This window comes from Sturnus vulgaris, chromosome 3 (genome assembly GCF_052056855.1).
Source record: "Sturnus vulgaris isolate bStuVul1 chromosome 3, bStuVul1.hap1, whole genome shotgun sequence".
NCBI lineage: Eukaryota > Metazoa > Chordata > Aves > Passeriformes > Sturnidae > Sturnus > Sturnus vulgaris.
Genome location: NC_142245.1, coordinates 1,275,508 through 1,296,152, shown reverse-complemented (window position 1 = coordinate 1,296,152; position 20,645 = coordinate 1,275,508). Strand labels below are relative to the sequence as shown.

General features: G+C 43.1%; 1 protein-coding gene across 1 annotated transcript in view; it reads left to right on the top strand.

Moving 5' to 3' along the window:
- ISM1 (isthmin 1) overlaps window positions 1-20,645 on the top strand; it is a 36,685-nt gene that overhangs the window by 8,386 nt on the left and 7,654 nt on the right. The window contains exons 2-3 of the mRNA XM_014895009.2: window positions 11,351-11,587; window positions 19,145-19,412. Of these exons, the coding sequence (XP_014750495.1) occupies window positions 11,351-11,587; window positions 19,145-19,412 (505 nt within the window). The remainder of the gene's footprint in view (window positions 1-11,350; window positions 11,588-19,144; window positions 19,413-20,645) is intronic.

Below are 20,645 nucleotides of genomic sequence, written 5' to 3'. Positions count from 1 at the left end.
CTCCTACATCATGTAAATTGTTTATGTGCTATTTAATTTCATAGCCAGAAGTTATTTATCTCCTATTCAGCAACATGAGAGCAATAAAACTGCTGCTGTCTTTAATGTCTGCTGATACAACTCTCATCTGAAAGTGCTTCTGGAAGTTACCTCAGTAATCAGACCAGAGTTTAAGATGCAGTCTGTATGTTGTCAGCATTTTGTGCTCCTGATTTTAAAATTCTCTGGACTGAAGTCTGTAAAGGCTCGCTGCACAGAGCGGGGTATAACAAAGCAGTTAATGATTCTCGTGACATGAATGCTGCTATTTCAGTTTATTTGAATGGCACTGGCATTCTGTCTTAAATATATCACTTTTTGTTCGTTGGTTGGGGTATTTTTTTGAAACCAGCTCAATATTAGGCATGGGTATACATCTTAGCTAAACTATAACCTAGCCAGTCCATGCCTTTTGCCCTGTGAGTTTTTCAAAACATGTAACCACAGTGATATTTTTATAAAGGAATGTTCACCTCATGGGATTTTTTTAAGGTGTTCTATTTTTTTTCCAAGTTACAGCTTCACTTTATTGTACATGATGTCCAATAAAAAAGATATATGTCTGTGATTGGGCTTTGAAAAAGGGCCACGGTGCCTATTCCATTTAAAGGGAATGAAGTCAAGCAGTAAATTTGCTGGTTGCCCTTTTCATATTGACTGTATCTTGGCCAGCAGTTGGTCTTTGATGTTGTAACAATAGAGCAAAGGCAGAGGAGGAGGAGGATTAGGACCTCCATAATATAAAAACAAGCCTGCATTCATCATGATTTTTATAGAGCACAGTCCCTGTCTATTGGAGGTTTGCAGTATAGGCTTAATGTTCTGCAGAAGAGTAGTACGACAACTTTAACATTTGCAGGTGGCTTACAATTCACTCATCATTACTCCCACCATCTCTTCTTAATTCAGTTTGTTTAGGCATCCAGCATTTAACTTTTCCTATCTTGTTATTCCTTTCTACAATAGGAAAACAGATGTTTGTCGGGACAGAGCTTCTGGAGTATCGTTTTCCATGATGGGGGTTGATCCTCGTGTTATTTATGAAAGGCTCACTGCAGCTGGCCAATAGAGTATCTATTCCTCACCTTGTGCTTTAAACTCCAGGCTTTTATTGGGAAAGAATAGGGGACTTGGTATGTGTGTGTCTAACGTTTGTGAATGTGTATCTCAAACGGGACCCAGGGCAGCCACGCTGCCTGTGACTATCCAAAGAATAGTGCCAGAGGTTTCAAAGGAGCTGTTTAGCCTGGTAGAGTCCTGGAGATACTGATGTAGCAATGGTAGCAGCACCAGCTCTCAATCCAAACATGCAGGAGGAAAAGGATCATCCATTTCCTGAAAAGGTTCAGGGTACCAAGATGTGCTGAGTGCTGGTGGGAGCAGATAGGCTTCAAGATGTGAGCAGAGCTTGCAAAGAGACAAATAACCCACAGTGTGCTGTTGCAGCCATGTGTGTGCAGCATAGCAAATGTGGAAGGCAGCGTGAAGGCATTGTTCACAGGGATGTGATGATGGCAGCAGCAATGAGCCTGCTCATTCAAGGGAATCCACACCAGAAGCCCAAAGGCAGCTTTTGGGAAACCATCTGGGGCTGCATCAGGTTAAATTGCTTTACTGCACACAGTTCCAGTGGCTCTTGCTTAAGGCATGATCCTGAAGTCCACTGACAAGGCAAAACACCTGGGAGCTTGTCTACTAGACTCCAAAGACATCTGTCCCAAGGAAGGGAAGGGGTGGGGGGAAGATGCCAATCCCTGGTGCATTTGACAGTTCAGCACTTGATTTAGGGTTGGATCCTGTGCCTTCTAGGTGTGCAGATTGGACTGGTGAGTCCAAACTCATGAACAAGTCCCTGCTTGCCAGCTGAGCCACAGTAGCTCCTCAGATGTCTTATTCCACCTTCATCCCACACAAAAATACGAGGTGACTTCATATTTTTAGTAAGTCAGCACTGGGCAAACAAAGCCTGCCCAGAACTCTCATCAGGGTGACAACACTCTGTCCTCGGACCAAGCATTCCATGGTCACCAAACACATGGCTTGTCAGTGGGGCATCTGGTTTTTAGTTAACATCTACCGTGATGGCCATTAGAGAGGCAACATCTGGTGCAGAAAATGCACACCTTCCATTTCTGTGCTCAGCTCTGTGTGTCCTTCATCAAACCCAGACACAGCATTGTCTTGACTGTTGCTGCTTTCCTCAGCTGCTGAAAGCAAGCAACGTGAGGCTCAGCCAGTATAAGGTGGGAGTTCTGGCTAGTTAGAGGCATCACCTAGTGTTTGAAAGGCTTTGCCCTTGGGAGATCAATAGCTCTGAAAAAGCTGCTGAAATCCTTCAGTGGATGTGAATTTGATTCCTGCTCTTCTTTGATCTGGCATTCATGGCATTTTGAATAATGTAAATCAAAGCTCCCTTTCTCACTACCCATCCCTCTTTCTTCTTCTGTCTCCTAAGAGGATAATTTTTTCATGTTCTGAGGAATACAGCTTTGACTGTCTTAACATCAAGATAAAACGAGCTCATTATTTGCATAACATCAGAGTAAGGGCCAGATTAATACCACCTCTCTGCTTTTTTTTCCCCTTCCTTTATCCTATTCCTACAATAAAATACAAGGAGAGTATGCAGCTGAAGTCACATGTTTGCACACATATGGACTAAGTAGGGGAGAAGAGCTGCATATGCCAACTCCCTGAAACACACTGCTATTGATAAAAGGAGCCACAATTACATTTTTATATTGGGTTATAAACCCCATTAAAAAAACCCATGACAATTATTGCAGTTTGCTTGTGAGAGCTGCATGAGGAGAAAATGTATATATTATTTCTTTTATATATTTATCTCTTAGAGTTAAGTAGCTGGAAGTGAGTTCTGAGCCATAGCCTTCAGTGTCTCTGCTGTTTCTGCTTCGGGATCTCTCTTTGTATAGAACTGTTCTCCCTCCCTGGATCTGGCTTATCCACAAGGGTCCCATCGCTGTTCCTCGCCAGAGGAGGTGAGGAGACATAAAAGTGAGCTCCTTATCTTTCCTCTCTTACCTTGCTGCTGTGTTGGGCTGCTGGGACTAATCTAAAGATGCTTTTTGCCTGCTCCCATACACTTCATTGTCAGTGGCATCTGGGTGGCTTCAGGCACATGCTAAGAGTATAACAAGTTTGAAAAATAAAACCATTTATCCTAAAAATAGCTCAGAACTGACTAGTGATCATGGGGTGGAAGGGAGACAGAAATGAAGATATTTTCATTTCACGTAAGTGTCAGATTCAAAAGCATCTGCCTAGTTCAGTGCATGTATGGTATTCATTTCCTGTCTGCAGTCAATTGGAATGCCCCCCGAGTCGTTTGAAATTGAAAATCGAGTCATGCTTCTTTAATCAGCTCTAGGAAATAGCCCCCTCCCTTACTGTTCTAGGAAAATTTATATATACATGCATAGAATTCATAATACAAAAAGCCCACACTTCTCTCCAGGGTCTCGTTTCTCCCATCTTAGACAGAGGAGGGTCTTCACAGTGTCTTGCCATGGTGTTCTGCCTCTCTACTCACTTGCTCTTCTTCCCCATCATGTCACTGGAGGGAGGCCTTTCTCCTGTGAATCCACGTCCTCTCTGCTTTCTTCATCTGTCATCAGGGAGGTGGAGGGACAGGGCATGATGTCCACTGCTGATGGCTTGATACGAAACCACAGCAAGCATTGCCTCTGTGTGCAGATGCCATTTATGCTAAATTACTTCCAGTTGCTCCTGTATCAGTCTCCAAAGTTTTCTAGCCATGCACTTGAAAGAGCATTTCCCTGCAGGAGCTGAGGTGCGTGGTCCAGAGGCAGCTGCTCAGATTCCTGCTGCTGTTTTGCTGTAAAACCCCTGGGTGCAGTAACCCCCTTCCAGCAAAGCATTGTGAGGTGCACAGATATTGCAGGCAAACAAACACTGCTTTTCCTCTGCCTTCACCCTCTCACTTCCATCCAAAGGAAAGTGAGTACTGGTGGGGAAGGCAGCTAAGGGAGAGGCACATAAATTATCTCGCAGCGATTCGATGGCGTGTGTGTGTGTTTTGAGCACCAAGACTCAAGTGATTTGCCTTTTTTCAGGCACAGAAGTGGCTTTGCCAGAAGCACAGGAAACATCATGTTTTTGGAATATAACACTTGTCTGCTTTCTTGCTTTCCCGTTATTAGCTTTTGCTTATGTGATGAAGTCATCATGTAACTTTTAGTCCACAGGGACTAAACACTTTCTAGTCTCTAAAAACATCTGCCAGTTAACACAGCCAGAGTCATAGACACTTTTGAAAGCACAGGGTGGATATTCAGTGGCATATGAGAGGGAGACACGGAGGCTGGGAATAGCTGTTTCTTGGAAGCTAACAGCTGAAGGCAACTTTGGAAATTGAAAAGGCTTCAAGCAAGGTTACTCTTTTAGCTAGGGAGAGATGAAAACTTCACTTATTAAAGCTGGTTCACCTAGTGAAATCCTAGCTGAAGTGATTTAGTGGAATAAACTTGCAAAAGGACATGGTTTAAAACGCAGGAAAATAACTTGAGATGTATGTTTGTCCTCTTTCATTTACACTGACGTTGTGTGTGCTGAGCTGCAAAACCTGACCAAAGGGTTGTGTACAAAAAGCATTAATATTCTGGATTTCCTTTGCAGTTTTGATTGCAGTTTAAGGCAGCTTTTCCCATTCTGTTGGAACCTAATGTATAAATTATGATGCAGATTTCAGATGATGGGTGAGATTAAACTAGTTTAATTAAATTTAGCGAGGGTATAAGTAAATTCTATTTTAAAGCTTTATTTTACTACTGATTTTATGCAAGTCTTTAATAAGGCCTAAAAAGAATTAGAACTTTCAAAGAGTTTGCATTTTGGCACCACAGGTTATTGGCTTAGAATACTTGGGCTACTCTTCAGCTGTACCTTTGCCTGTTCAGCCACTAAATCACTTTGTCCTGTATGGAGAGCTCAGCCAGGCAGTGATTACAGGGAAGATCTTTAGAGTCATGAAGAATAACTAAATGTTTACCAGCAGCTTAGGCAACTGAAAATATCTGTTAACTGCAAGCAAAACTTGGCACTGACCATCTGTCAGAGTCCTACACAATTTAATTCTGTGTGCTTGGCCGTCCCCTGGATGGCTGAGTATCTGCTGAAGAACAAAGCACCAGTGTTGTACTACGTTAGAAAACTTGCTAAAGGCCCTCTGTTTCTTTCCAGCAGACATTGAGCTGTAATCACCACCAAGTTTCTGTTATCAAAGTGTTTATACAAACTGGCAGTTCTTCACCTTCAAGCTGAACCATACTGTTTGTATTTTCCAGCTGAATGAAAACATGAAATACAAGCAAACAACGGAGCATAAAAAAATAGCTGTGATGTGAAATGTGTGTCCACAACATGTAGCAAGAGGTTGCCAGATCTGAGTATAATGTGGCTGGTTTTCTCCTTAAGCTCAGAGTTAAAAATCCTGTCTGCCAGGACCGTTCAGGACTGTTTGCCAGGGGCGTGGAGGAGACAGGAGACTCGGTGAGCAAAACTCCCAAGCAGAGTCTGAAAGAAGGATGGACCAAAGCTTGGTGGCTGCAGGTCAATAACTTGGCTCAGTGGGGGAAGAATGGTGTTGGAGCTGCTCTGGCATTTGGGATGCATCAGTTCCCAAGGTTCAACAAGGCAGCAGCCTTTTCCTACAGCATGGAGGGTCCTGGAGTCGTGTTGGCCATGTGCCTCCAAAGAGCTGTCTGGGGCTTCCTAGATGTGAAGGGGCCCTCAAACCTACAGCCTGAGCATCTCTGCAGACATAACACATGTCCTGGCTACACATTCAGTCCTCAGGATTCTCTGTGAAGCCATAAGGGCTACACAGGGAAGTTTTTTAGTGTAGAAACCCTAAAATTCAAAAGCTGTGATTCTGTGGTAAATGCGCCCAGGTGCTTTGAGATCCTGGTTCTGCTGCATGCAGCTCCTGAGAGCTATTCCAGCATAAGGCAGACAGCCAGCTGTGCTGGACTGGATGTGTACTGGGGCACCCCAAGCACCTCACCGTGCCCCTGGCACCCAGCATCTACAGAGACCATCCAGCAGTGACTGTGGATTAACATCTGCTGTGAGTTTCTGACTTGCAGCAGCGTTTGTGACTCCATCCTCCACAGAGGATGTTCTCTCCTTGTTCTCCACAGAGACAAAATCTCCTCCAGAGCCATCCAGCCCCTGAAACTCGAGTGCTCCAGAGCAGTGTGCTGTGGGGTGGCTGGATTTGTTCTGTCCATGACCACCTAGTCACACAGGCAGATGTACTGCAAGTCAGAACTGCATGCACGGCCATTTTACCAATTCTGCTGGAGAACTGGAGAATAGTAGAGAACTACTAAAACACAGACCATGATTAACAGAACTTTATTATCATTATCATTACCAACTGTTATCAGTGATTCATTTTTTATTTGCATGATGTTTAAAGTAGATGCTCTATTTTGGACCTGCTGAGTGAAAACAATTGTGTACATACAAGCCAATGCCATCTGTTTTAAATTATTTATTAGCAGATTATCTAAAATGCACTATTTATTATTGGAACAATTGTTTTGTGCAGTTTTCTAAAGATAAGTAAGGCTTTTCACTTCAGTGCCATATGTGAGTGAGGGGCAAGCTCATTTTAAGGATAAATGAAACTATCTTAGTAGCAGAGGGGTTGATGTGACACCCCTGACTTTCTGTCTGACTGCCTGGACTGTCTGTGGCATTAATCACAAAAGAAATTTTTCTCTGTGTATCTCTGATAATGTTTCTCAGCTGTTACCCTCACTGCCTGCTTCTCTAACACTGTCCTGTTACCTCGCCCTGATAGGTCCCATGCTGCTTATACTCGTGATAGATGAAAAACATAAATAAACTCCAGGAATTAGATCACCCAGGTTCATTACATATCTTGGATCTGTGGAGGTGAGAGTCTCATGTGGTACCCTGGTGTGTAACCAAGACTGGTTAATTTTAAAGTGATCATTTAGCACTAACCTGAAAACCCATGACAGCCTTCAAAATGAAAACAATCTGTTTGGGCAGGTGGGAAATGAAACCAGTCCTAATGGTTTGCTGTGAAGGCCCCAGGCCTCATTTTGTCTCTGATAGCAATATAATCTTTTATAGCATCTGTGAAGTTTCCTAATAAATAAAAGTTCCTTGTTGCTGGTGGTTGAAGATGCTGTACAGGTGCATCATGAAAGTGCAGTCACAGACCCTCAGTTTTCAGTTCAAGCCCTCTTGTCAAGATCACTTTACAAGATATTTCAAAGGAGTATGCAAGAAATAAGAAAGCAATGTAGCTGGAGCAGAGATTTAGTAATAGATTCCCTTGCTGCCTGGGAGCTATTAGAATATAAGTTGTATCAGTTTTCCAAAATCCTCTCAACTCCATAATTAGCAGTGCTTGCAAATGTGCCCTTACTGTGGCAAGTGGGGAGTGAAGGAAAGTAATAAACATGAAGGGCAGAGAAAGAGCAACTGCTTCAGAATGTTTTCTGTAGCTACAGTCATTCCTCACTTACTCTGTGTCTTGGTTTTTTTTTCCAGGAGTGGAAATGGTATTAAAATAAGGAAGAGAGGAGGGAGATGGACTCCTTGCTTGCCAAAATTGCAGAGAAATTCCCTTTTCCCCCTAGTTTGGTATTTTTACAAGTTCCCATTTCTGTTTAGCTTCTCTGTGGGGAAGAGAAACATTTCCCTGCAGCTCATGTCTGTCGTGGCAGAGGGAGAAACATCATGGCAAGGCCAAGGAGGGTGTTAAAATACCAATCTCATTTTTGGAGAGTTAACCTGCAATATCAGAACATTTCTCCTGCCTGCAGGATTGTCTCTTGGAGCCTTAAACTTTTCCACAGTGCAAGTCCCACCTGGATCACCAGCACTGAATGTTATCCTCACAAAATCCTTGTGAATTGCTCTTCTCTTGTGGCTCATAGATGGACACAAAGACATTGATGTGTACTGACCTACTGCCCTCCCTTTTTCAGAGATGGGTGTTGCAAGGTGTGTTATTCTGTAATGCAAACAACGTGTCAGATTCTCTCTCAAGGGTTTATTTCATTGCCTGGTCACACAGCTATGGGTTATATGTTCCTGCCCTTATAGACTGTCCACACTTGGAACACTCAAAAATCCTAAGCTGTTTTTGTGTTAGGAACTTCTATAATTATCTGATGCCATGGGGCTTGCAGAACTGTAGCTTACAGCCAGTATGAGTAACCTCTTAAAATCTTCTTAATGGAAAGTCTAAACATTGTGAATAATCCGTTTAAATTAAGGGGAAAAAAAGTGTTTTATCTTAAAATATTTAGAGCAGATACATCATTTGAGTAAGAAACCAGTGTGCCTGAATTAGAAATGTCATAACTTCAAAGAAACTGAGTCAGTAGTTCTGAATGAAGTGACATAGCTTTTAAAGGAAGGCAAGCAATACTGCTTTCCCAAAAGCATCAGTAATAAAATTGTGTGCAACTCAAAATAGGGTGAAATATAAACATGGGAAATAACGTAAAAATAAGAAGAGAAGAATATACCCCCCCCCAAAAAAAAAAAATTTCATCTATTAGCTTTGGAGCACAAACCCTTTTACTTCAGAAAGGATGCTGGCGTTGCAATAAGGACAAACTTTTTCCTGCTAGATGGTCCTTGGCAGAGCTAATGCAGTAGCACAGGGTGAGCACAGTCTTCTCTTCACACACAGTTCAAGCTCACTTTTATTTGTGGCAGCCTCCTTAATCTTTTTACCAGAAATGCACATTTCTGATAATACCGCAGGTCAGCTTAGAAGTGCCACCAAGAAGCATCTTCCTAACAAATGGACATTCTCTTCATTTCATTGGCTGGAAACAAATGTCCTTTCACTCGTGCCATCGTGACCCTGGGCAGGCAGAGTGGTCCATCCTCCCTTTGGGATGGAGCAGTTATCTTGTCCTCCCCCTGTTTTCCTTCCCCAAGCCAAGCAGCCCCATCCTGCTCTGTAATTGATGGCAGTCCCTGCCCCAAGCAGCTTGGGAGCGCGCCCGATCAGCCTGATGTCATTACTTCACCATGACAATTTCCTAACTAACTCCATCTGATACCCCATCTGCTTGACACCAGTAAAAAACTTTTTATATAGCCCTTGTTATTGTAGTTGCTGAGCTCCCCACAAACGTCACAGTGAGGAAGGGAAGTGCTGTTGTCCCCACCGAGGTGCCAGCAGAGCGTGACCTGTCAGGATCACACACGGAGTCTTGTCACAGAGTTAAATGTGGCTCTCCAAAGGCCTTGGCCAGCTCTGGCTGCGTGGTATGTTCATGTGGAGAGTCAGGATGCTCCCAAGCAGATAGGGAAAGTATGGAATTGTATGTGCGAATTTTATTAGTTTTTAATAAAATCTTACTTTATTTAATAAAGGTAAGGTTATGGGCGTGATACCCCAATAAAAACACTGAAGTACCACTTTTTTTTTTTCCTAATTTAAGTAATTTAGTCCCAGCAATATTACAATATGTTGTTAGTCAGACATAACTGAAAAGCCATTTAATCCTGGTGCACCAAGCATGTTAAATTCTATCTGAAAAGTGTTAAGTGAAAGCTCTGCCGTATGAGTAAGGAACCTAAAGTTAGCTTAGTGGCCCTCAGTTCCATTTCCCAGAGCTTGTTGCTGTGTGATCTGCTTTCTGCTTTATATTGAATGATGGGTGGGCCACCAGAGGCATCTGAAAGTCCTTCCTGGTCCCCAGCAAAGAGAAGAGCCTGTTTTAGCCCTCAAGCAAAGCAGACTGTCAGGAGCACACACATTTTTGGCACTGCACACATACACAAACTCAGAATTTGTATCTGTGCTGTAGATAAATGTCAAAAATTATCCTTTTGGAACTTTCAGAGTATAACCATTCTGGGCATGACAGTACAAAGACAGTATTAAATCTGCTAAATTGATTTTGCTCTTTACAAATAGAGTGCAGTGAGGAGGATAGAGGAGGATACCTTCATTTTTACTTGAGACAATTTCACTTAGTCTGAGATTAATTCTTCAAGCTCTGTTTATTTTAACTCACTGAATATTTTTCTGTAATGTACACGGGTTATATTGTAAAATCTTTTTAATGATCAATTTAGAAGCTTCTAAGCAAATAAACACAAAATAAAAGAAAAAGCATTGGAGCTGTTATCTATCTGAGAGCTTAGCTAAAGGTATGCTGTGGCTTAATTTGAACCAGGGGAGCTGGATGGAGATTGCATTTAACCAGAAATGCTGGCAAAAATATGCTTCAGTAGAGCCAGAACCACATGTGGCCATTCCACTTTAATTGTGCTTGTTTTAAAAGATAGGTCTTTAACATTTACCCTCTCCATGCTTGCTGTCTCTTTATGAACTGAAAATAAAAACTCCCCAGGCAGTCATACTAAGACCTCAAGCTGAAATTTTTTCAGCTGAGTCAAACCCAAAACCTGTGCTGAATCTGCCCCATGCCTTTTTTTTTTCTTTTTTGTTTTTTTGTTTTGTTTTGTTTTAGCCATATGAAGATTGTACTTCTTTGCTGTTTTTTCCCCAAGTCCCCAGACCAGTCCTAACCCAGGGAGGACTGTGTTTTGATACTAAATGTGTCTCCTTGGTGAGGTCAAAGGCAGTGGCAGCAGTGCTACTGGTTCAGAGGCAGCCTGCTGTAATATACTACAAAACCCAAAAGCACGCTCAACAATAACAAAAGCATTAACCGCTGACCCACAGCTCGGTGAAATTCAATCCCACCATTAGGCAAACATGAAAATGAGATCCCAGAGGAAGGAAGGTTCAGATGTTCAAGACCAGAGAAATTGGGTGAGGAACACAGAGAAGAGATGGAAGTTGTTGCAGACTGAGGGGAGAGGAGGGGAGGTTGCCAGCTCAGCGGTAGAATCTTTTAATACCATAAATTTCAACATGGCCTTAGCAGTCAGTGTTTTTGCTTCACTTTGGAACAAAGCAAACTAAAATGATTTCAGCATTTTTAGGGACATGTTTAATGTGGTACCATTTTATTTCCCAAGGGTTACTTCAGAGCCTCATGTTTCTAGGTTTAAGTCTGATGCCTGCATCCACGTGTAGGTGCTCAGCACAAGGCTGGACTGGTTCAGGAGCCTGGAAGAACTCAAGTCCCCAAGTCTGACTCAGTTTAATCTCGTGTCAGCTGGTTGCAGATCTGAGTTTCAGTAGTGAGCCGTGGGTCTGGGTGCTGTAAGGCTGCAGCCATGGCAGGGACGGGGCCCTGGCAGCACTGCACACTCTCAGTTGTCATTACTGGGCTTTGCTCTTCTTCCCCAGAACACACTGAGTGCAGAGGAGCTTTCTCCTGAAGACAGCTTCACCCTGAACCCCGAGGAGCGACGAGAGTACCCCGATCTCCAGGCTGCCCACCGGCCATTCCCCAAGGAGCAATTCCGGCAGGAGAACGGCCATACGTCCCTGCAGAGAGATGGACCCAGGTCTTTTCTCCTGGACCTCCCAAACTTCCCTGACCTGTCAAAAGCAGATATCAATGGGCAGAATCCCAACATTCAGGTACAAATTTATGTTAGCATCTGACTTCTTTATAACTTACACGAAGTTATTTCACTGAGCCAAGGACGACTTTCAGCCTGGCTCCCATGACACGCAGCCAGAAAAATTCCCTCTGCCAACATTCTCTATATCAACAGAGAATGTATATTGTACAATATAATGTAATATACTACTATATATAAAATATATACAATACATAATTTTTCTCTGCAAGTTAATGCACATATTGCAAATTTTTTTTCTGAATTTCTCCTTGGATAGTGTTGGTTGCGTGTGGAGATCAGTGTAGACCTGTTTGTGATACTAAACCAAATCTTTGTGATTTCCATTTTGGAGCATATTACCTTCATTGAAAATAAATAGGTATTTGAATTTCTGCCCTCAATTTACTGTTGCAAAATTTGCTTGTGAACAGATTGGCTTTTTGCATGCTGTTATAAAATGCAACCATCCCCCAAAGGCTGACAGAGATCAAGTCTTTCAGTTTCAGCTCAAAATGCATCCCTCTGTATGGAAGTGAGACTTAGATTTAATTCCTGCAGTAGCTGCTTGTAGTATAAAAAAAGTTGTCTGCTAGAAACTTGTATGTTACTCCTCAAACTGTGCTCGGGTTTGGAACAGCCTCTTACAAGCCACTTGCATCTTGAAACTTGAAGGATTGGAAAGAGGAAAAAATGAGTGATTTGTTTTTAATTCAGAGCCTTAAAGCAGAATTGGCATTAATAAGCAGTCTTTTTAACCAAAACAATAAACTCAAATGTTGTTCTGCCTAAGATGTGCTTATAAAAACAATGCACTAATAGATCTGGTTTTCTGGTTAAATTAATTCCTGGCTTCTTATAGTTCCCCAGCCCACAAAATTACCATCCTTTTGCTGTGTCTAAGAAGTATGTATGTAAAGATGGAATAGATGTGCTGGTGAGAGGCCAACATGCTCGAGAGGGCTGGAGCACCTCTGCTCTGGAGACAGGCTGAAAGGGCTGGGGCTGTTCAGCCTGGAGAAAAGAAGGCTCAGGGGAGACCTTAGAGCACCTTGCAGTGCTGAAGGGGCTCAAAGAGAGCTGGAGAGGGACTTCTTACAAGGGCATGGAGTGATAGGACAAGAGACAATGGCTATAAACCGGCAGAGGATAAGTTTAGTTGGTTTAGGAAGTAGTTTTAGGAAGAAATTCTTTACTCTCAGGGTAGTGAAGCTCTGGCACAGTTTGCCCGGAGAAGCTGCCCCACCTCTGAAAGTGCTCAAGGCCAGGCTGGATGGGGCTCTGAGCAATCTGGGATAGTGGAAGGTGTGCCTGACCACAGCAGGGGAGTGGAATGGGATGATCCTGAAGAATCCTCCGTGCCCAAGCCAGTGCATGGTTCCATGGGTGGGTGACAAGAAGCTGCCTCCACAGCACCGCTCCCCTGCGCTCCCCAGAGATGAGTTGGGCCATTAAGAAGTGTCACAAATTTGGGTCTAAATTTTGGCCTAAAACTTGATGGGTGGAGGGAGCAAACATGTCCAACACGTGGTGATGGAACATGTCCTTCATGCTAGGAGAACCATTCCAGAAAGCTTTGGGAAGGGAAGTTTGGAAGCTGTAGGGGCCCCAGATTGTTTCATGCAGCAAATCGTGCAGCATCACTGTTTGAACAGTATGTAAACCACAAAGGAGGACAGGAGGAACCAAAAACCTTCCCTGAGTGGTGACAGCATACAGGGATAAAAGAGATGGAAACACTTCCCTGCTCTGCTATGGCCTCTTTTTTCACCGCCTAATCTTGGAAATGTGTCAGCAACTATGTCAGAAGTTTTGCTGGACTCTGAGAACTGGGAAGATTGGTCCTGTAAACTGGAAAGGGGCAACACTGATCCCAGAGCTCTTGTGCACAAGGATGAGCCCTTTCAGAGACAGGCTCCCTAGGTTCTGCATCTTATTTACTCTGAATTTCCTCTGCTTACTTCAGTGTGTAAATAGTGATTATACAAAGCTTCTTTAAGTTCTTGGTTGACAGTCTCACAGCTGGTCAAGCCTCATGGAGATAAAACTCCCATTAATTCCTTACAGAGTCAGAAAAATGGGGTTTTTTTTGCCTAAAAGTTGTAAAAGTTTGCCTACTCTTTTATGAGTATACTGACCTGAACAGAAATAGTGACACTTGTTGACTTGCAAATTTCTCATCAGCTATTTGGCAGGTGAAAACAGAATTGATGCTTATTTTCCTTTTGCACAATGGTTCCCAGATCTGTAAGTTACAATCCTGGAAGTGTTGATTTAAAGAGTCCTGCTAGGACTGAGAGGTTGGATAGGAGAAAACAGCCTTTTCTTCAAGATAGCACAGTGGCCACATTTTCTTCTCAAAGACTCAAAACCTCCTTTTCTTTCTACTGCATAGACCAAAAATAACATTTTTTTAATGGAAATGATACCTGGGGAATTAAAAATCTAAGAAAGAGGCATAAAATTCTTCCAAAAAAGCAGGTGGGAAAGGTACTCCAGTGAATTCTCTTTAGGGCCATTCCTTCTCTGGCTCCTGTGAGATGGCTCTTGCTGTATCATGCCTTGGTATGTGCTCTTTTAGTGATGAACTAGTCAGAACATTATCAGATGAATTCAGATTACCCCAGGTACCACCATGTTTATAAGATGATAGATTTAGATTTACATTTACATTTAAATTTATAAATTATGTATAGTATTTATTAGATGATAACGTAAGCACAGCAGACTGTCTCTGGAAAACCCTCAGGAGCAACAGTCAGAGCTGCAGTAATCCCAGTGAATATCACCCTTTGCATACAAGACCAGAACAACCCTTACTGGCCTTCCTGTGGTGTCCTAGCCTTGTAAAATCTCCCATCTTTTCAAGTGGCATTTTCTGCTTCAGCTGTGCTTCCACACTGGTTGTTGAGAGTAACCACAGTTGCTGCTGTTGAGCACAAACTGGCTGCTTGGTTTGGGGTATTTTGTTTGCTCTTTTGTCATTTTAACAATTTTGTCAATGCCTGGAAGACTTCTAGATGAAAAGGTGATTTAAAAACTGATCACATTTTTTATTTTATTTCCTTTCACAAGTGGAAGATCCCTGATGTTTGGGTTTGCACTTGTTTGACAGACCAGCCAAGGGATGCCTATGCAGACCGTGTAGTTGGTCAGGGTTATTATTCAAAGTCAGAATTGTTCTTTCCCCCTGAGCAGCAGAATGAAGTCACATGGGAGGTGTACAGGAACCTGCCTGTTTTCCATTTCTGATGTTTTTTTCTTGTCTGTTCCAAGTAGCCTTCTACAACCTCTCCACTCTTTGCAGCCCACCCTCTCTTTGGAGCCAGATGTTTCAACCTGCAACTGAGCTCTTGCTCTTGTCCCTCACCTTTTCTTTTTGCTGCTGGTTTCCCAGGTTTGTGTACTGTAACAGGGGTGGGGAGTGTGCTGCTACCATGACAAATGAGCAGAAAAGGGAAAACTCATAGAACCATGGAGTGGTTTTGGTTGGAAAGGACCTTCAAGATCATCTGGTTCAAGTCCCCCTGCCGTGGGCAGGGACACCTTCCACTAGATCAGGTTATTCAGAGCCCTATCCAGCCTTGTCACACCTCCAGGAATGGGGAGTTCACAACCTCTTTGGGCAATAAGTGCATTTTGTTGATATTAATGCTCCTCACTGAGCTTAGATCTTGGCCAAGCTTCATGACCAATAGAGCTGAGAACAGCTGGGTGAGCTCCAGTTGTAATGGATGTGTTAAACATTTTGATGAGGTGATTTGTTCTGGGTGAGAACTGCACAGAAGCAGGTAGGATTCCTGTTGAAAGCCATGTTGATAACCATGTTAATTGATAGGAGGGGTTTTAAACCAGAAGAAGTTAATGCCTGCTTGGTTTTTGCTATTGACCATGAGGCCTGTGGCCATATCCACCAGTCCCACCACTCCAGTGCTGCTGTGTTAGCTTTGTTACCTACCTGTTACCTATTTTCTCTCTTTGGTACCTACTGGGTTACTGCCTTCTCTTAGAAACACATCTACACAAAACCACTCACTCTCGGAACATGCACGACTTCAGGGAAACAAGGCTGTGTGATCCCCTTGGAAAAAAAGAGCTGCAGACCTCAGCTCTTCTCCAGGATCACCCATGGCCATTTCCCTCACCCCCACTGTGCCATGATGTCACTTTTCACACATTTTATTAGAGGTACTTTTTAGCTGTCGTTTGAAGATTTGCATCGACTGCATGAAAGAAACAGGTTAGAAATGTTGTGGGATGCACTGCTTGCACAATATCACAAACGTAGTTCTTCCTGAAACATAATCCTCCAGTTGCTTAGGGCAATGTTTACACCAGTAAAGTGAATTCAGAAACATTGTCTCAGTAAACAGGACGAAGAACACAGAACTTTGTGTGCACTCCAGCAGGCTGGGATAATATTTATCTTCTGTATATTTTTGGCCAGGAGAAAATTGGATGTTGGTGTCTGGAGACATCTGTGCGTGATACACTTGTTTCATTAGAAATTGACTGCAAATCTGTTGTTTTAATGTCCTTATGCCAATAGCTTTTAACAGTTTTCAGTGGAATGTCCTTATTCCTAGCTTGTACAACCATAAAAGAAGTGGCTTTATTTTAGGTTTGAATACTTCTGGGGATGATTGTGGATTTATACAAGAACTGTGTTACCACAGACATTTTGGGAAGCTTGAGAAAAGAAAGGAATCTTTACAGTTTTGATAATAACTGGAAGAAGAAATCAGCTTCTAAAATGGTCTCCAAGATAGAATTGCTAAACCAGATTTATTTTTTAATTTTTAAGAGAACATGTTTTTGTTGGAATACTTATACAGCATGAAAGCTTTTCCAGAGCTTCTCTAAATGTCTGGTTTTTTTACTCTAGTTCCTGATCTTTATTCTCTAGTTCTTGATTTCTTTATTCCTTTTTATAAACGTCCCCCAGTATAGAAACTGATTGAACAAATTCCATGTTTCAGTGCCATGTATGTGTACAAGTACATGTGTAAGTGCAGTCATGGACTAACACTGTCAGTCTGTAAGTACTGGGAAGAACTCAGTGAAAGCTCATTTTTCAAAATTTCAGACTGGGATAAGGGAGCAATTGCTCACCTGAAACAGCAGCCTCTTCTCACACTTCTGCCCTAAATTCTGGGTCGCAGAGTGGAGGAAGGATTACAAGGATTATGCACTGATTTCCTCCCTACTCTGGAAGGTCTATTAAGATAAAACCTGAAAACACCAGTCAATGGAAGCTGGCTTCTCATTTCCAAGAGTGGCAGTTCAGACAATCCAAGGATTCTTTATAGAATTTCTTCCACTGGATGATTTTTATTCCACAATAAACTCTTTGGCAATCAGAGCTTAAAGCAGTGGCGAGGGGAACATAGCTTTGTGTCAGACTACCACACTGGATTTTGCTTCTGCTGTTTTTGGTTTTCAGACTGGCTGTGTGTTGGAAAACTCATTTTAGAGGCCTTGCTAATAAGCTTCCTAAAGGTAAAAGCAGACTGAAGGAGCTGATTGCACAGATATATTTTGGAAGTAAGTTAGTGGCAGTGCTGCTGGAGGTCTGCTGGGCTGTGACAGCACTGGAAGCCTGTGTGCTCCACCTGCCTTTCCTCACCAAGCCCAGCAGATGTTCTTCTGTCCCTGCAAACCCTCTTTTCCTTAAGCTGACTTGGCATCATCAGTCATTATTTAAAATCAAGTTCCTGTGATTCTTCAGATTGTCCCTGGCTGAAATAATGCCAGATCGTGCTGATTGACTTTCACACAGCTACAGATTATCAAAGCAAATGGAGAATTTTATTTTTTTTTAAAATCAGAATGTTTGGTTTTTTACACTTTGCTGAGTCATTGCTCATTGGGAGTTAATGTGGTCCTAAAAATACTTGCTGCTGAAGTAGCAGAATTGTACTGATTTCCAGGTGGGGAGTACTAAAGCCCCACCACTGGCAGTGTTTGCTGCTCAGTAAGGCAGTTTCCTTTCATTTATTGTGAAAACTCTGTTTTCCTTGGATAGAGGTAACAATTTTGAATCCCTGAACTGACTCTGGTGTTTTCAAGCTTGTGAAATCCATTTTAATTCTTGGTCTGTAGAGGTTTAATGAAGTAATTGTTCCAATTCCATATTTAGGCTGGGAGTGAAATATCCCTTGTGTAAAGATGCTATTAGGCTGACAACTGCACTTTCCCTTGCTCTTGCTCTTTTTCCCAGTGGAGCTTCATTGTAGCCTGCAAGTTTTTTCATTTCAATGGCCTGGTCTGTGGTAAAATGCAAAGCATGGAATAGGTTCAAAATCTCCTCTCTCCAAAGAAAGGATGTGGGGGCATTGTTTGTGTTTACAGCTGTGAAGATATGACAGATCTGCTCTGCTTCCTATGTCACACTCTGTGTATACAGGTAGCTGTGACCTTTTCTTTCTTTTTCAGTTGTATGAAACTAATCTTTCATGCACAATGCACATCCACGGGGCTGTGTAAGTTACTTTTAGCATAATAGTACATGATTTCTGGTTTATACAACCTGATTTTCATTGTGTACCATCTTGAAAGGCTGAGAATGCCTCCATACTTATCAAACATTGTAGATATGTCTGACAGTCACTTCTGGTTGTTTAGCCAGTCCAGTGTGATCACTGAACCACATTAGCATGAAACATCAGAGCATTTTATGATCTGTCTGTGGCCAGGCAATGCTTGCATGGCTCACAGAGCCGAGCTTTCTGATGGCTAGTCTCTGCTTCTACCTAAATAGCCACCTATATGCACACACACTATTTATCCAAGAGTTTTACAATAACACATTGTTCAGCACAGAAAGCAATAATCAAGGGTTGCTTCTATGCAGAATGATATTGACATTTGTGATGTCTGTGAGGGAATTGGGCAGCAAACTTTGTATTTTGGTTCTGGGCTTCTGTTAGAAACCATAAACAGGTTGACCATAACAGGTCATTATACTCTTCCAGCACGGCAAAAGGACCTACTGTAGAGGGCTTTGCAGCAAGTGGCTTACTCAGCAATGGTCAGAGGAGCTGCTGGCTCCCATCACTGCCACAAAGTGTGCTTTCATGCAGCAGTAACAGCTGGGCTGCTGCCAGAGGGGCAAGACAGAAAAAAAACCCCAGGGATACCTGGGCTCTGTATCTTGGCCTTGCTTGAGTCAGCCCAAGTCCTTGGAACAGGCTCTGCACATGGGTGTGCTTCATGCTTGCCTCAAATTCAGCCTCAGCACAGAGTACAGGTTTGGTTTTCTTTTTTTCTTGTCATATATGTTAGGCTCTAAACGCATTTTCCCCACAAGGCAGAAAATTCTGCTGCAAAGGTTTTAGGCGCAGTAGGGGTTATCATTTCGTGCAGGGCTTTTCCTAGCCCTGGTTCCAAGGTCTGATTCAGCAGAGGTAGCAGAAGGAATCACTCCTATCTGTGGGCTCAGCAATCCCCATAGGGCTTACACGTGGGATTGCACAGCCCCTTTGCCAGGCAGCACCTTGTCTTTGCTGCATGGAAAGCTTCCCACCGACGGGGAGGAGGCAGTGGCAGTCAGGCCGGTGTGTTCTGGATCCCACAGGTCACCATTGAGGTGGTGGACGGCCCCGAGGCGGAGGCAGACAAGGAGCTGCAGCAGGAGAGCAGCAGGCCGGGCTGGGCAGCGCCAGCGCCCGACTGGCGGAGCTGGTGGCACAGATCCTCCACCTTGACCCGCATGAGCAGCGGCGACCGGGACTACAAGTACGACAGCACCACCGAGGACAGCAACTTCCTCAACCCTCTGCCCGGGTGGGATGGCCGTGCCCCCGGCCACAGGACATTCGGGTCCAAGGAGCAGCCCGACTACGGTGGGTTTGCGTTCCGGGCCTCGTACGGGCACGTCGGGATTGTGAAAGCGAGCCGGGGGGAATGGGAACGGCGCGGCGCCGCTGGGAGCGGGCCAAGCCAAACGGGGCCCTTCGACGTGTGGGTTTTGTTCATCGGCTTTCAAATGCGGCTCCGTGCAGATGCACGAGCCGTACTGCGGTAGCTGCATTCCACCAGTAAGTCTATAATCTTGAAAATCATACCAGCTATCCCAGAAGAGGGCCTTTTTTTAGTCCGACGTGTGCTTTTTTTAAAAAGTAGAGGAAACAAGGTTTCGTATTTATTTTTGGAGTAAGGGTAAGTACAAATTTAGAATTGTGTGGCGGTTTGGGAACCAGAATATAACTATTGGATAAATAAGCAAGATCTGAAACGTGGTAGCATTTGGTGGATACACAAATAAGATGAGTTATGTTGGTGCATGTGTGGGGAGTGGCATGTGCAGCAGGAACATTGTGTATTTGCGTGTGTAATATTCTTCCAGATGTGTCACGGGGAAAACAATTGTTTTCAGCTCGTTGTATGAAACAGTTGCAGAAACTAGAAACAGAGGGGAGCTACAGCTATTCACTGCCCTGACAGGCTGTGACTATCCACATGGGAATGACCCAGGGGAGGTGAGCTAAACTGTGCTCACAGGAAGGTCAGAGCCCCTTGAATTTAAGTTGTGTGTAAATACAGACAACTTTTAGTCAGAACAAGGTGTCAAAGCCACGGTACTTTTACCCTGGCATTTCTGTTGTTATTCCCCAGATGCTGCAGAGTGCCTGTGTAAAACAAACATTTTTCCCATGATCTGGCTAACTTGAAGTACTTGAGTCTTAAAAATCAAGGGAGAGTTTTTATGGAATGGTGTGTTTAAATACGTACATATGTATTGAATTTTGTGGCCAGAAGATTAAAGTCTATTCCTTCTTTTCGCACCTACATTTATTTGTGGGCAGGGTTTATTGCCAAGATTTCCTATCTTAGGTAGTTATTCATGTAAGTTAAATAAAACTGCTTTCACAAGCACTTGTGGTAGAAAAAACGTAGTAAGAATTACAAATATGAAAATAGGAAGAACAGGTTGAGCTGCAGCTGAAAATCTAACAGGGTATATTCAACAGTGTGCTTCATAGTGCAGTGTAAACACAAGGTAGATAGGTCTAAAAATTACCCTAGAGTTCCCTGCTGCACACCTAACTGGAAACAACTCCTGGCCTTCTGTCTAA